This window comes from Callorhinchus milii, unplaced genomic scaffold (genome assembly GCF_018977255.1).
Source record: "Callorhinchus milii isolate IMCB2004 unplaced genomic scaffold, IMCB_Cmil_1.0 Scaffold14, whole genome shotgun sequence".
NCBI classification, from domain to species: Eukaryota; Metazoa; Chordata; class Chondrichthyes; order Chimaeriformes; family Callorhinchidae; genus Callorhinchus; species Callorhinchus milii.
The window spans coordinates 5793908-5807717 of record NW_024704755.1 but is presented as its reverse complement, the minus strand read 5'-3'; the positions used below and the strand labels follow the sequence as shown (position 1 = coordinate 5807717).

Below are 13810 nucleotides of genomic sequence, written 5' to 3'. Positions count from 1 at the left end.
TATTTAAAATACAGAGCCAGGATACAGATCCACCATGTTTCAGAAGGACTAGAGCAACTATGCAATCATATCACTTGCTGTAATAGTTCTAAGAATATCAGTAACATCAGCAGATCAAAGCGATGAGTGAGTCATTGACATTTGAGTTGAGAGGGTCATAGGAAAAAGAAATGGGATCAGGGATAGGATCTGGAAATGTACAGATGCCCATCAGTGACCTCATTTCCAATCCCTAAACTGTAGGACCATGGGTTCTTCAATGTCCGCCTGAATAAGGTTTAACATCTCATCTGAAGGACAGCATCTCTGCAATGCATTGCATTGCATTGGAAATGAGCCTGGACTGTGAGCTCAAAGCCATAATGTAGGGCTCAAACCAACAACCTTCTGAACCAGAAGTGCGAATTATATCAACTAAGCCAGGCTCATTGAGAATATCTCACCATGGCGCGTACTTTAACCTATGTTGTTTTCATGATTGCTGTCAATGAATGACTTACTTTTGACCGAATAAAGTTTTTTTTATATAAATATGAAAATTTTATCCAAAAAAAATGCCATCAATACCATGAACTGTTACATGGCTGTTACAAGAGAACTGCTGAATTTCTATTTGAATTACCCATTCTATTTGAGTGGAATATAAGTAGGTATGTGAGTGTGTGGGCAAAATAATGGAAAACTGCTGGCATAATTAGTAATTAGCACACACCACTGCATTAAATGGTCTTTGAAAATAATATTCCAACCAAGTGACTATTGCATATTCATGCATGTGATAATGAGCTTCAATAGTGGGTGACTCTCCTACCTTTGACCATACATCAACCAGCAGTTAATGGCATTCAACCAAGAAAGTGGGAGACATCAACTGCATTCCTAACGGCTTTGAGGTTTATTAATGAAATGGTAATTCATTTTATGCTCCAACAAACAGACTTCCCAACACTGGAGACAATAACAGTACTAATAAATTACTGACTGCAGACTATTTTTCTCAGTTCCATGTTGCCTCATGCCAGGTTGGCTGAAGAAACAATAGCAGAGTTGGTTATTTTGTGTGTGTTTCGGATCTTCAGGCATTGCGAATGAAGGAAGAAAGTGATTTCATCCCTCATATTATAAACACAACAGACGCCAATCACACTGGGCTAAAATGCAAAATACTGCAGATGCTGGAAATCTGAAACAAAAACAGAGAGAGCTGGGAAAACTCAGCAGGTCAGGCAGAATCTATGGAGAAAGGAAAGTGTTTGGAAAGTAGGTGTTTGGAAATCACATTGCGCTTGTTGCCTTCTCTTTCCAAAACTCCACAGTCGTTCCTACAACACAGTAACTTTAACCTGTGACCACAACAGACCTCCAGTTTTGATTTCTAAATGAAATTGGATTTCCTGTTTCACTTCTTAGATTTTTTTAATAGATGTATTATTCCATATTTACAATGTATTATTAATAAAATTACACACAAGTTATACTCCAGAAAAACAGATCATTATGTTATAGTACATACATGTCTATTGCATAGATATACATAGACTATAGAGCACGGAAACAAGCCATCCAACTCAACCAGTCTGTCCCACTGTTACAATCCACATGAGACTCCTTGCTTACTGGTATATCCAGTAATACAAATAATATATAGAAGGGTTGTACTCAAACACTCAAGAATGCATCATATTCTGTGCAGAAGTATTAGATTCAGCAAAATGAAATGGATTATGTTATTATATTGTTATGTGATTATATTAATACTTTTGTTCATTCTTTAGAGTGATCCCAATATCCAATTCTCAGTAAACATTATTGTTGCCACTGCTTCATTACCTAAACCAGCTTTGCTTGGAAGTTGGCCCGGTATCATTTCACGCTTTGTGAATATGTCCTGAAATATTGCAGAACACATGCATCTGGGTGGGACTATGAAACTCTTATTTGCTTCAGCACATCCAGCACACAGTAGAACATCAGAACCTGGGATTTTGTTTATAAATTTGCTCTTTCTAAGTGAACAACCTTTACACAAGACCTGCACAAAGGGAGCAGTGTTCAATGCTGATTTATCTCTATGTTTAACTGAAGGCCACTGAGACGTATACTCAGATACTCATATCAAGTGTGATTATATCTAACTACTTTAGCAGGAAAGTGGTAGAAATAGTGTCCAAACCTCAGCTATCAATCTGTTTATTTTCACTCCTCTGAAAATGGAAAGTTTATTGCGGAGTTGCTGAATAAATCGTACCCCCAAAACACCAGTTCTTGACAGGCTCCATTGCCTCCCTATCACCGAACAGATCGATTTCAAGATCCTCGCACTCGTCTTCAAATCCCTGGCACCTCCCTACTTCTCCGACCTGCTTACTCTCCAATCCTAAGTGGGTCGGAGAAATAGGTGCCGACTTGGGGCTTGAGCGCACAACCTTCTGGCTCAAAGTCGAAACCACAACCACTGAACCAGGCTGACGTAAAGTACAGTGTAGTGGATAGAGCTGCAGCTTATAGACTCGACGGTTTAAATGGTGCATGCTGAGTTTGCTGGTCTTAGCCAGGGATGCATGGGGAGACTACACTGCTCACCCTCACACATGAACAATGGGAACTTGGGTGGGGTATCAGAGGGCAAGTTGTCTCCATGCAACTGCACCCAGCAAGAGTCTAGAACAGAAGCAGGGAGACACATACCATTTGGGACAAAAATGAGAAAAATAAGTAGACATTCTACACTTGTAATAAAACAAACTTACACGCCGTGAGATATAAAATGATCTTAATATTATAATTGCCCTTTTAAATGAAGAATATATAATGATACAATTAAATTAGAAGCTGCAATTTTAAAGCGATTAACCTTTAATTATAGCGCTAATATAAGATATTATGTGCCAAATATTGTGTCACGTGGGGGATAAAGGATGCTTTACAATTGAGTGAAAGAAATTATCAAGTTTCTGCTTACACCTCAAGTCCTATTTCTAATTTGATTGATGGCTGAGGCTTGGACACTATTTCCACTACTTTCCTGCTATTTAACCGAATAAACACCTAATAGTGTCCAAACAATGTAAGAAATACCAGTTTAACTTATTCAAATGAGATTCTTTCCCTGATAGACAATTAGAAATCTATAGCGCAGGAAATCATTCACCCATTCGGCCCATTGAGTCCATAAAGAGACCAATTGAACCCACCCCCTGTCTTATCCCCATATCCCTTTTAACAACCTCTCTTTCGTAACAGATAGGGTTATTACTTTACTTACTTTATTTATTTTGCTTAAGCTATTTTACTAGCATGGGGACAATTGAAAATAGCAGTTATTATTGTAATTGCTGAAATTGCCACTGTGTCATGAACTGCAGCTCAGTGATAAATATACGGTAAGGATACTTCATGCAGGATGATTTGTGCCACAGAGTTCAGTGAAAGACAAGGTTTATTTATTTGCATTAATTTAATGTGCACACGTGGTAAAAATTCTCTTCAGTGATACATTTGTCACCGTTGGCGATCTCTGCCACTGATGGAATTTTCGCATGATAGCTGTGCATCGCTAAAGGCTCTATGTGTAGGGTGTAACACTGATCAGAAGTTTTTTTTAACCCAATAAATGCACATAATAATTTTAAGATTTTTTTTGTAAAATTCCTCCTTTTGTAATTTTTTACGCTGAATATGCTTTGTTTTTTCTATGACTGCTCACCATCAAAATACAGTCACATCACCACTTTACAGTATATCTTGTGAAGTGCTTCAAGACATTTCAAAGATGTGATGAAGCATTATATTAATTGCAAGGTTTACTGTTTATTATTATAGGTACTCCTATAATTCACTTTCCTCTGAATTTTTAATATAAATCTATTATATTATTTTTAACTTTTTAATTACATTTCCTTTTTCCACTGTAGATAATGAAATATACTTGGTGAAACAAAAGTCCACAGTCTTGGGTCTATCTGAGATGTTCAAACCGCATATCAACACATATCAACTCTGTGACAAAAACATTCATGCACCCAATGAAAAACACCTCCTGTAATAGCTGCACACTCTCTACGAATATTGCCTTAAACAAAAGAACATAATTAATAACTAAAACCTCTGTGAGTAAGTAGGGACTTCTGATTCACCCTGTATCTGACCATTTCACAGTACACTGAGGGTTAAAACGATTCAGCTGCACAAAGAATCTTCGGTATGAAGAGCACAGAGTTAAAACTCTTCATAAAATATTGAATTTACCTGAGAGGATAGCAGGCTTTGAACAATGGTGTTGCCATTGGTAACAACTTAGCTTTTCTCAACATAATTGATCACCTTCGAACCCTCCCTAGTGGGATGACAATACCCTTTTAATGGAGTCTTTATCTGAAGCCAGAGGTTTACTGTCTACTGTTCTGAATGATTCAACAAGTGGCAAGTGGGAATGATTAAGCACCGTGAGCACCGGCATTGTTCTTTACACACAAAAGGAATGAAAAGCCAGTTGCACAAGTGAAATCGCAAGCACGTCCAACATTCCTAAAAGCTATTTGTAATAAATGCCTGTTACCTTTAATAGAAAAATATCAGAAAATGACAGTGAACCTACAACAATAAGTACTTCACTCTCTAAAGGAAGCCAAAAAGCCACATGATCTAATCAAGTTTAATCAAGCTCAGAAAGTTCAGCTGTGAAGAGCAGAATTCAGTGCGTAAATTGATTCGCAAACCTCAATTTTTAGATGGTATCTTCCGGCCCTGGTGGGTACAGTAATAGAAGGGAAGCCAAATAGCAATTGCATGAGTGTAATAATAATATTAATAATAATCCTTGCATTTGATATAGTGCCTTATCACGTTGTTGACACATCTCAAAGCGCTTCATAGAATATGTTGAAAAGTGAATTGACTGTGTATCGTGCGGGCGAAACGTGTAAATACAGTACAGTGTAAATACATATAGGACATCAGGCTCTGTATTTATATCTTCAGAAAATTCACTTTCAACGTGTCTCACAACAACAACAAACAACAACAACAAATTACATTTATATAGCGCCTTTCAAGTAGGGAGGAATCACACACTGGTGAATGACATTTTACACCTCTCAAAATAAAAAAAACAACATGAATAGTGTTTATTTATAAAGTTTTTTTTCTCTCGAGAAACATTTGGATGCGTCGTCTGACAGTAATACTGAAGTGTGCTGGTGCGCCTTAGTGATGTGACAGCAACATGACGCATAACACACACACCTGTCGCCCGCACACACAGTACTCTTACTTCAGATGATTCTCTTTCTACTAAATTTATTAATATTGTTCTTGCAAGAATTGAGGTTTTCTAACTAGAAAATAAGCATGTGCCTTTTCCTTCCTTCCTCTACTGTGTACTGACCTTTACCCAGGACAGTAGAACAATACAATTAGATATAATTAGTAATTAGTTAGAGCACTCGCCTCATAAACGAGAGGACCAGGGTTCGATTCCTGGGTGGGGCAAAACCTTAGGCAAGTTTCCTTGTTCCACACGCCTCTGTTTAGCTCGTAGTAAGGTAGGAACCCAGTTGTTAGTCAATTGAGGATCGCTTTTCCGGGAGTAATAATCCCCTCAAAAATAAATAAATAATCATTTTTAAAAAATTCTATCACTCAATCCATGACTGTTTGTGGACACTGCTGTACGCAATTTGCTGCCGCATTTCGCCCACAAAATATACAGTCAATTCACTTTACAGTATATTCTGTGAAGGGCTTAGCGACGTATTGAAGACATGATAAGGCGCTACAACAAATGCAAGGTTCATATAAGGATTATTATTATTAAAATAATGTAGTTACATGTTGAATCATGAGCAGAACATGGGATTGTGGAAACACAGGCACAGTTCTCTATCCACTCTTTAAATGAAATGCTCGACCTCTATTTAAGTTTCTCCATGAATAACACAGTTCAGGAGGTTTCAAGGTCATTCAGAGGTGATTCTAATTCATGACCTTCTAAAGCTCCAGCACTATCGCCACGTCTGGCGCTAATGTTGTTCAGATATCCTCTCAAGTTTTATATGAAAGAATGTGAAATCAGGTCACCTCGTCATAGAGGAACAACACCAATGTTTCACACTCGCAAAACATGTGAAAATATATATTTAGCATTCCCTAAGGTGTCGTTGGTCAGGTTAAATCGTCATTGATTCCAGAAGCCACAACACGAACAGCTTAATTTGCTGAAAGTCATCAAACAACAGTGTCTCAAGGTAATGCAAGGTTATCCGAAGTTCCAAGTCAAACTTGCCCTTTCAGTTTATGCTACAATCCCATTAACCTCCCCATGAATTAATGCAGCCAAGACAGGAACACAGGGACTCACAGTGTGAGTGGCTGAATGGTGTGTGACATGAAAACACCAAGCAACAGGCTTTACCACCTTCACAAATACAGAAGACGTATATATTGTATTTTAGACAGCATAGTTATGGGGCAATTTGAGGGGGTTTCTACTGTTCTGGTATTTTTATTCACATTCTTCATTTACCAGCCCAACAACTGCAGTCAAGGTCTGCTCCCAGATCTCCACACATAGACAGAAGCTGGAGGGCAGCAAAGACCTCATCAGGCATGATTATCCCAATGGGAAACACACAGATTCCTCTTGGCATTCACGCTCCCAATGTCATTTGCGTCAGCAACTCTGTAAAATCCGTATCTTGTTACATAAAAAACGTTCCAGGTGCATCATAACCTATCCATCCACTATGCTGTTATGTTTCAATGCAGCAATGCTTAGCAGCACAGCACTACACTAGGTTAGTGAAGTGTTAATGCAGTTTTTGTTAAAGTCAGTTGCGTCCAATGAAACAGCAACCGTGTTAATATTTATTGGATATTGCACATGAATTGATGGTAATTGTTCACTTTAGCAAAGAAGGAATCAACCCTATCCCTGGCACAATCCTATTTATAGACATAGCATCCAATTAGTTAGTGGAAGGTGACAGCAAACACGATTAGAGAGGTACTGTAATATTGTAACTAAGGGACAGTAAGTGAAAACACAATCTCTCTGCTGCTAACATTTGTCTAGTTACAGAATTGTAGGGAAAACTAGTTAATATTTCAACATGTTTGACTTTAAAATGAAGCAGTTTCTGCAAGGATGTTCTGTTCCAATTTCTAGTCTTGATAATATTTCATTTATTTTCATATAAATAGCACCAATGTTATTAAAAGAAGACTGAACGGAGGTGTGCTCAATAAAGCACTTTTTGGGAAAAAATATTCGACGCTTGATCTAACCACAGCCAACAATATATTTAGCTCCACCTAAAAGAAGCAAACAGTCATCCATTAAAATCTTCTGTATCTGTGCTTCTGCCTCCATGATTTCAAAGAACACAAACTGAATGCTCTCTAGTGCATCAATGTTGTTGTAGGTCTCAATGCACCATGCCTCAAATCGCCTTGCCTGCTTTATTCTCTGTAATGGAGGTCGCAGAGGAAGAAAGAATAAGAACCACAATGACAGATTATGATATTTTACACCTCACCAGTCGATTCCACAAAGACTAAATACTCTATGTTTGCAAAAGGTACAGTGAGGATTGTTTTCATGTGTGTAAAATGATTCCTCTTTAAATTTCGGGTCTAGGAATGAGCTTCAAACAAAAGCTCAATCCTGCATCAATCTCAAAACCGCACTGATTCAGAATCAATGTGGCGAGCAAAATGATTTTTCAATTCGCCTTTGCACAAAGTGTTTTGGAGACTTCCTCCTGATGTAAAATTCAGTGCAAACTGTTTTCTTGCGGTTGAAAAGATTATTTGGCTTCTACTATGTTGCTTATGACTTCTTCTGAGGCAGGAAAGGTCATCTTGCTAAACCACCAAGGATATAGGGCATGATTGACTGATAGTAGAACTCTGCCTAACCGTGGGTGAGAAGGGATGCAGAGACCAGAGCAGTAGGGCTTGCAGATCACACATTACACATCTGGATCACTTGGAATTACACTTCCAAACTGCACAACCATGGAGATCAGATGCACATTTCAAACTAAACCATAACAATGACAAGAGGTGTACCTCCTATCAGCCCATCAAGGTATCTTACCAAGTCACAGATCAAAATATGATAATAAATCAAAATCAGCGTAGTTCAAACTGATTTTGGACCTCAGTTCATTTATAGGTGTATTCTATTGTGTGGCGAGTATCAGTAGCTCTTGCATTTACCCCTCCCGCTCAAAAAACATAGTCATATAATCAAACATCAATCAAGATTCTGGCCTCTATCAGACAGCAAACATAAAAATGATACGTGATACTATACCTCAGTTTAATGCGTGCTTGGTGTTGGCCCAGTGTAATGTTGTACATTACACAAACATCAATTGCAGTACAAAGCTCCTGATGTCTCAGAAATTGGCAGTTTTCATCAGTACTGTACAAGGCATTGTCAGTATATAGTCACTACACTTTATAGTTGAGGTATACCTGGGGTTTCCAGCGAGGCGCTGGCATTTTAAAGATAAATAGGTGATTTACCTATTACACCCTGGCCTGTTACACCCACCACTGAATTTCTCATGTTAGAAAAGAGCTGCCTGAGTCCCTTTAAAATATACAACTGAGGTTTGGATGAAATATTTACAGACGTTTAACCACACACGATTTAAAAGGCCAGGACTGCATATAAGTGCAAGGTCAATACGTGATGATTCTCTTATTTCAGTGAATTCTCGTGACACAAAGCAACCACAGATACTTTTGATTTAGAATCTTCCGTGAGAAGCCATTCATTTAACAAACCAGTGGCAAATCTGAAACCAGGTTTAAACCTGTGTAATGGTGTGCTGTGTTAGATTGGATTGGCTTGGAATCATTGTTTTTGCACAGTGTCAAATAGAAGAGCCACCTATTAGCCAATAATTGTATCATATAATAATAATAGTAATAATCTTTGCCTTTGATATAGTGCCTTTCATGTCGGAAGCACTTCCACAAAGAATTTCACTGGATTTTACTATAAAGTGTAGTGACTATGTGCTTTGTATGCAAACAGAGAAGAAATACTGTCCCACTGTCTCCAGCAGCTCATGCAACACATTTTATTGCAATGCCATCTCTCAGCAATATTGGGCTTGAAAAATCGAGACCGAAAATGAATAGTTGTCTCTCCAAGGTCATTGCATGTTCTCAATGATGTCACTGTGAAAAATAACCCTCTACACAGATATATGGAGACTTCTTTAAAAAAAATTTAAGCTATTGAAAACAAGAGGATAAGATATAATTTTTCATCTTTAGGATGCAGCAAACCACAGTTAAGATCTAAATTGGCCCATGTCACAACCATTGGATAGAGAAATAACCTTGAAGAAACCAACTGATCACAAATCTTGCCCCATAAAATCAGCAGATACAGTATACAGCAAGCTTCAGACCTCGTCACTTCCTTGGATTCTTCACACACACACACGCACCAGAGTCCTGGTTGTGTTCAAGTATTCTCTACCTACACAGAATGACAATTGCATGTTTACACACCTACGCCTGCACTCAGCCTCCGCCATCTCTACACAGTGATTCAATGACTGGATTTTCTCCCTGTGATAATCAAGAGTGATTATCTTACACTAAAAAAAATCTGCCAGACTGACATTGCTCGATTTAAATATTTCAGTGGGAGTGAAATAAAGAAATTAGACATTGATGTAATGGTTTTGCCAGTGGTACTGTTTCCAGTGAAGGCCCACTTGAACCCAACTCACTGGACTTGTCAACTGTGAAGAATGCAGCAACCCCTCCCCCCCTCCCCATCTGGTATATTAATTAAGCTGATTTCAGCTATAACTTATTATATGAATGCACGTGATGTCCATACTGGTAAAATCTCCAGTTACTGAATCTGCCCTGCAGATATCAATGCGCTCATATACAAACAGAGTCCTTGCTGTGTTTAAACAGCAATGACTCTACAGTTTAGCTTTTTTCTGAAATCAGTTGCATGCCCACAATAAAGAAATAAATAAGTGTTTGCAGTTTTAAATCCACTTTTGATTTTGCATGTGAAAAAACATGGAAAACTCATTCATAACTGCGGAGCTTATGAGCTGATGAAACTTAGCAGAATTCTGTTCACTGTATCACCTGAGGCTCCAGCCAACCGACTCAAATGACACATTTATTATGAAGCAAATTACATCTGGATTCAAAGCGATAGACCTTAAGGATTTCCTGAAGCTAACAGCTCAAAAGAAGATTAAGAGCAATACAAAAGTTATTGCGAATTATATTCTCTATGAATACAGAATAGAGCATGTAATCGGATGCTAATTGTTAATGCCCCCCCATCATCCCCCCCCCCCCCCCCACCCTTTTCCCCACCTCCACTTATCTAATCGTATTCCAAGCACAGCAACAGCTCTTTGGGGATATGAACTTCACAGCAAGTTGGAATTGCAGCGTCGAATACGTGGAAATTATTTAAATGCCACAAAAAAGGCACAGAATGTATCTGCACCACTGAAGCAAGTGATCAAGTTGTGGAAATATCACCAGAGTACTTTGCAGAGATCCCCAGCTTTAAGAGCTCCGAGACACTGCCCTGCGTGAAGGTGCTATAGAAATGCAAGTTGTTGTTGTTGATTGTTCCTTCACCATTCCAGCCTCAGCATTGATAGATTATCCAACTGTTGAACAAGCTTCAATTGTTTAAGACATTGTTTATATGGAGGAAAATTTATAGCCTCAGGGAAGATGTAAACATATCATATTAAGCAAATAAAAACTTGACAGAGTTTGTTAGGGAAAAAATCTAACTTCAGGAACAAAACCGATCACACTGGCCTCCTTCTGTGCTATAAGATTCCATGATTCTACGATATTCAGCAGTGCAGGTTGTTATTTCAAATCTAAAAAAGATGTTGCCACTGTGTCCCAATGCAACACAATATACTGTACCAAGTGTGGGTGTTCATGTGATTTCTGGCATTAATCCCACAACACTGAAGGAACAATAACTGAACGGAAGGATACGTGACTTCTCACATCACAGTGAAATTTCAGTGTGAATGAATCCTCACAGCCAATGCATCCACCTAATTGACGCTTTTTAATTTTTATTACCTTTAGAGACAGAAATCTTTTCAAACACGAAGCACAAAAGCATTGTTTGCTTCTCTGACTGTGCAATTCCGGAGTGTGCAAGGATCTGCTTCTCAGACAGATTACTCCATTCCCTGATTCCACAAGTTGCTCTTAACATTACAGCAGGTACAATTTCACAGTGATAAGGCAGTTCTTAAAAAACAAGGTAATTGTCTTGGGAATACTTTCACTATGAAATGCCTCTTATATCGTTCTTACAGCCTTACTTTAAAAAGTGTTTTACCACATTTAGACCAGAAGCACCTTTGTCTGTGAACACATAAAATCTGACAAGGTTTTATTTACTCTGCTCCCAGGTACCACTAACAACCACAGTTAGTCTGTGTCAACCCTGATAAGAAGCCATTGTTTTCTTTTCAACCAATGCTTTTCGCTAACCAACTGTAAATATGCAAAAATGTAAGAATTATTTTAGAAAGAGGAGGCTGCCTTTCCTCAATGATTTGGTGGTTAAGGGCACTGGCCAGTGTAACAATAATCCTTGCAATTGATATAGGGCTTTACGTCACTGAGAAGTCTCAAAGCTCTTCACAGAATACACTGTAAAGTGAATTGAATGTATAATTTGTGGGCGAAACACTAAAATTGTGCAGGTTAGAAGGTTGCTGGTTCATTAGACAATCTGTGTCTGTTAGCTGGCCCCAGCCAAGGCAGTAATTCAGTAGCTATGAAAGACCTGGATTACAATAAACAACCACCATTTTAGTAAGGAATGCTACACCAGAACTCTGCTCATATGTATCTTTACAAAAAGTTATCCAGCAGTTTGTAAGGTGGTAGACCTCATAACATCCACTTTGCTTGAATCAGACTGACTCACTGTTCACACACAAACTCACACAGGACCTCAAACTCAATTGCATTCTCCCCAAAGTCCTAGATGAAACATACTGGCTTTTGGATCGGGTAAGAAAGATCTATTGTCTGGTTACCTACCTCCATCCAATGTCCTTGAGACTGCATCAGAAGTAACACAGATGGGTCAGATTTGTTGAGTGTGTCTCTGTCAAGCAAATTCCTGCAGGAAACGCGTAGCTCCACTTTGGAGACACAAGTGGCTGTCACAACTCCCATTGAATTTGGGGACACCCTACCTGTGAGCTCAGTCATCCCTGAGCCCAAACCTTCTTGACAGACAAATACTAGAAGATCTTCAGGAGTGAAAGCTTTGCAGGGAGACAGATGAGATCTTCCTCACAGGAACCAACTCCACAATTCCAACACTGTGGGTTGATTTCAGATGCACCAAAAGTAATAGTGTTGTGATAGGATTGGTTTCTGTCCTTTCTGGGATTCTCCAGTCTAGACTTTGCTAATGATTTGATTCTTCCATCTTCAAATTCCAAGAGCAAAGCAAAGTTATTTGAGAGTAATATCAATCTCTCCACACAACAATGTTATACTGGCTGATTTCAGAAGCCCCTGCAAATAAATTAAGAAAAAATTAGTTGCAATAAAGCCATAAGGCAAAAAGCTTTGAAGTATTGTGTAATTGAGATGAGAATGTCAAGGAATTCAAGAATTGTTCATTTGATCAGTGATTTTTTGGCATAATCTACGATATTTATTCGTATTGCTGATTTTCATTGAATTGAACCATCAGTTTAGTATCAAACTGATTGTAGTAAGTCTGAAATGAGAAAAAGAAAAAAGAAAAGAAAAAATGAGAGAAAAATGAAAGCTAAGATTAAACAAGCACTAGACAGTAAGCAAATGATTCATTCTGAGCCAATGTGATCACTGAATAGCATTTGAAAATAATAATAGGGATTCTTCTAAGGAGTGTTATGCTATGTGATTAGGAGCTAGTTTGTATGCAATATACAATATACCCTTTCATTATAATACCTCAAGGACTCACTCCCATTTACATAGAATTCCAATGCACCAAATCACCTTCCATCCACTCCTGTTCAATAGAACTATAACGTGGCAAACCACTCGTATTATAAGATAACGTAGAATGAAAAGACTATCCAGGCTGTCAAATCATTCCATCCACAGAGATAGGCATTGCTGTATTTATTTAATTTGCTGAGGGTGGTGTGTAACCACAAGCAAAGCCTCCAAGATAAATCTCTGAACGACTCCCTGATCAGTAAATGCTAATCACAACAACTTCAAGATATCCATCTATACACAATCTATATTGTTCAGCCCTATCCACTTGCATTCTTTCTACTATATTTCCATAGCCTGACTATACTGAACTAAATATTGATCTGATATGTTTATGCAGTTCTTTGTTGGAGTAACTAAGCAAAATAGCATGAACTACTTTCCTGTTCTTACATATCCACCAGCTAATGATGAACACAATTGTCTAACTCAAGTCTTGCTGAAGCTCATTAACTCACAATTTTTCCTGTTCCAATTATATTGGAATTACCTGCTTAGATTATTGTTGCTTCATAGTATTTTAAAGACATAGATCATTGTCCCCTCATAATCCTCTTTTCCACAATTAAAATAAATGATGTACTTTGAGCCTCTCTAAGTAGCTTTGAATTTCAGTATCAGCCCTTTGATGAGCAGAAGGGATACAGCATTTCACTGGAAGCACTTCCAGCGCTGTTAAGGGTGCTTTGATTTTTTTTATATTTGGTTAGTTGACTAAAACCAACTCTGACCCAGCAATTATAATTGTTTTTTA

At 38.1% G+C, this 13810-nt stretch overlaps 1 protein-coding gene across 1 annotated transcript in view; it reads right to left on the bottom strand.

Annotated features, from left to right (window-relative positions):
* cpne7 (copine VII) overlaps positions 1-12267 on the bottom strand; it is a 30484-nt gene extending 18217 nt beyond the window's left edge. The window contains exon 1 of the mRNA XM_007889340.2: positions 12094-12267. Within this exon, the coding sequence (XP_007887531.1) occupies positions 12094-12267 (174 nt within the window). The remainder of the gene's footprint in view (positions 1-12093) is intronic.
* Positions 12268-13810: the final 1543 nt, after the last annotated feature.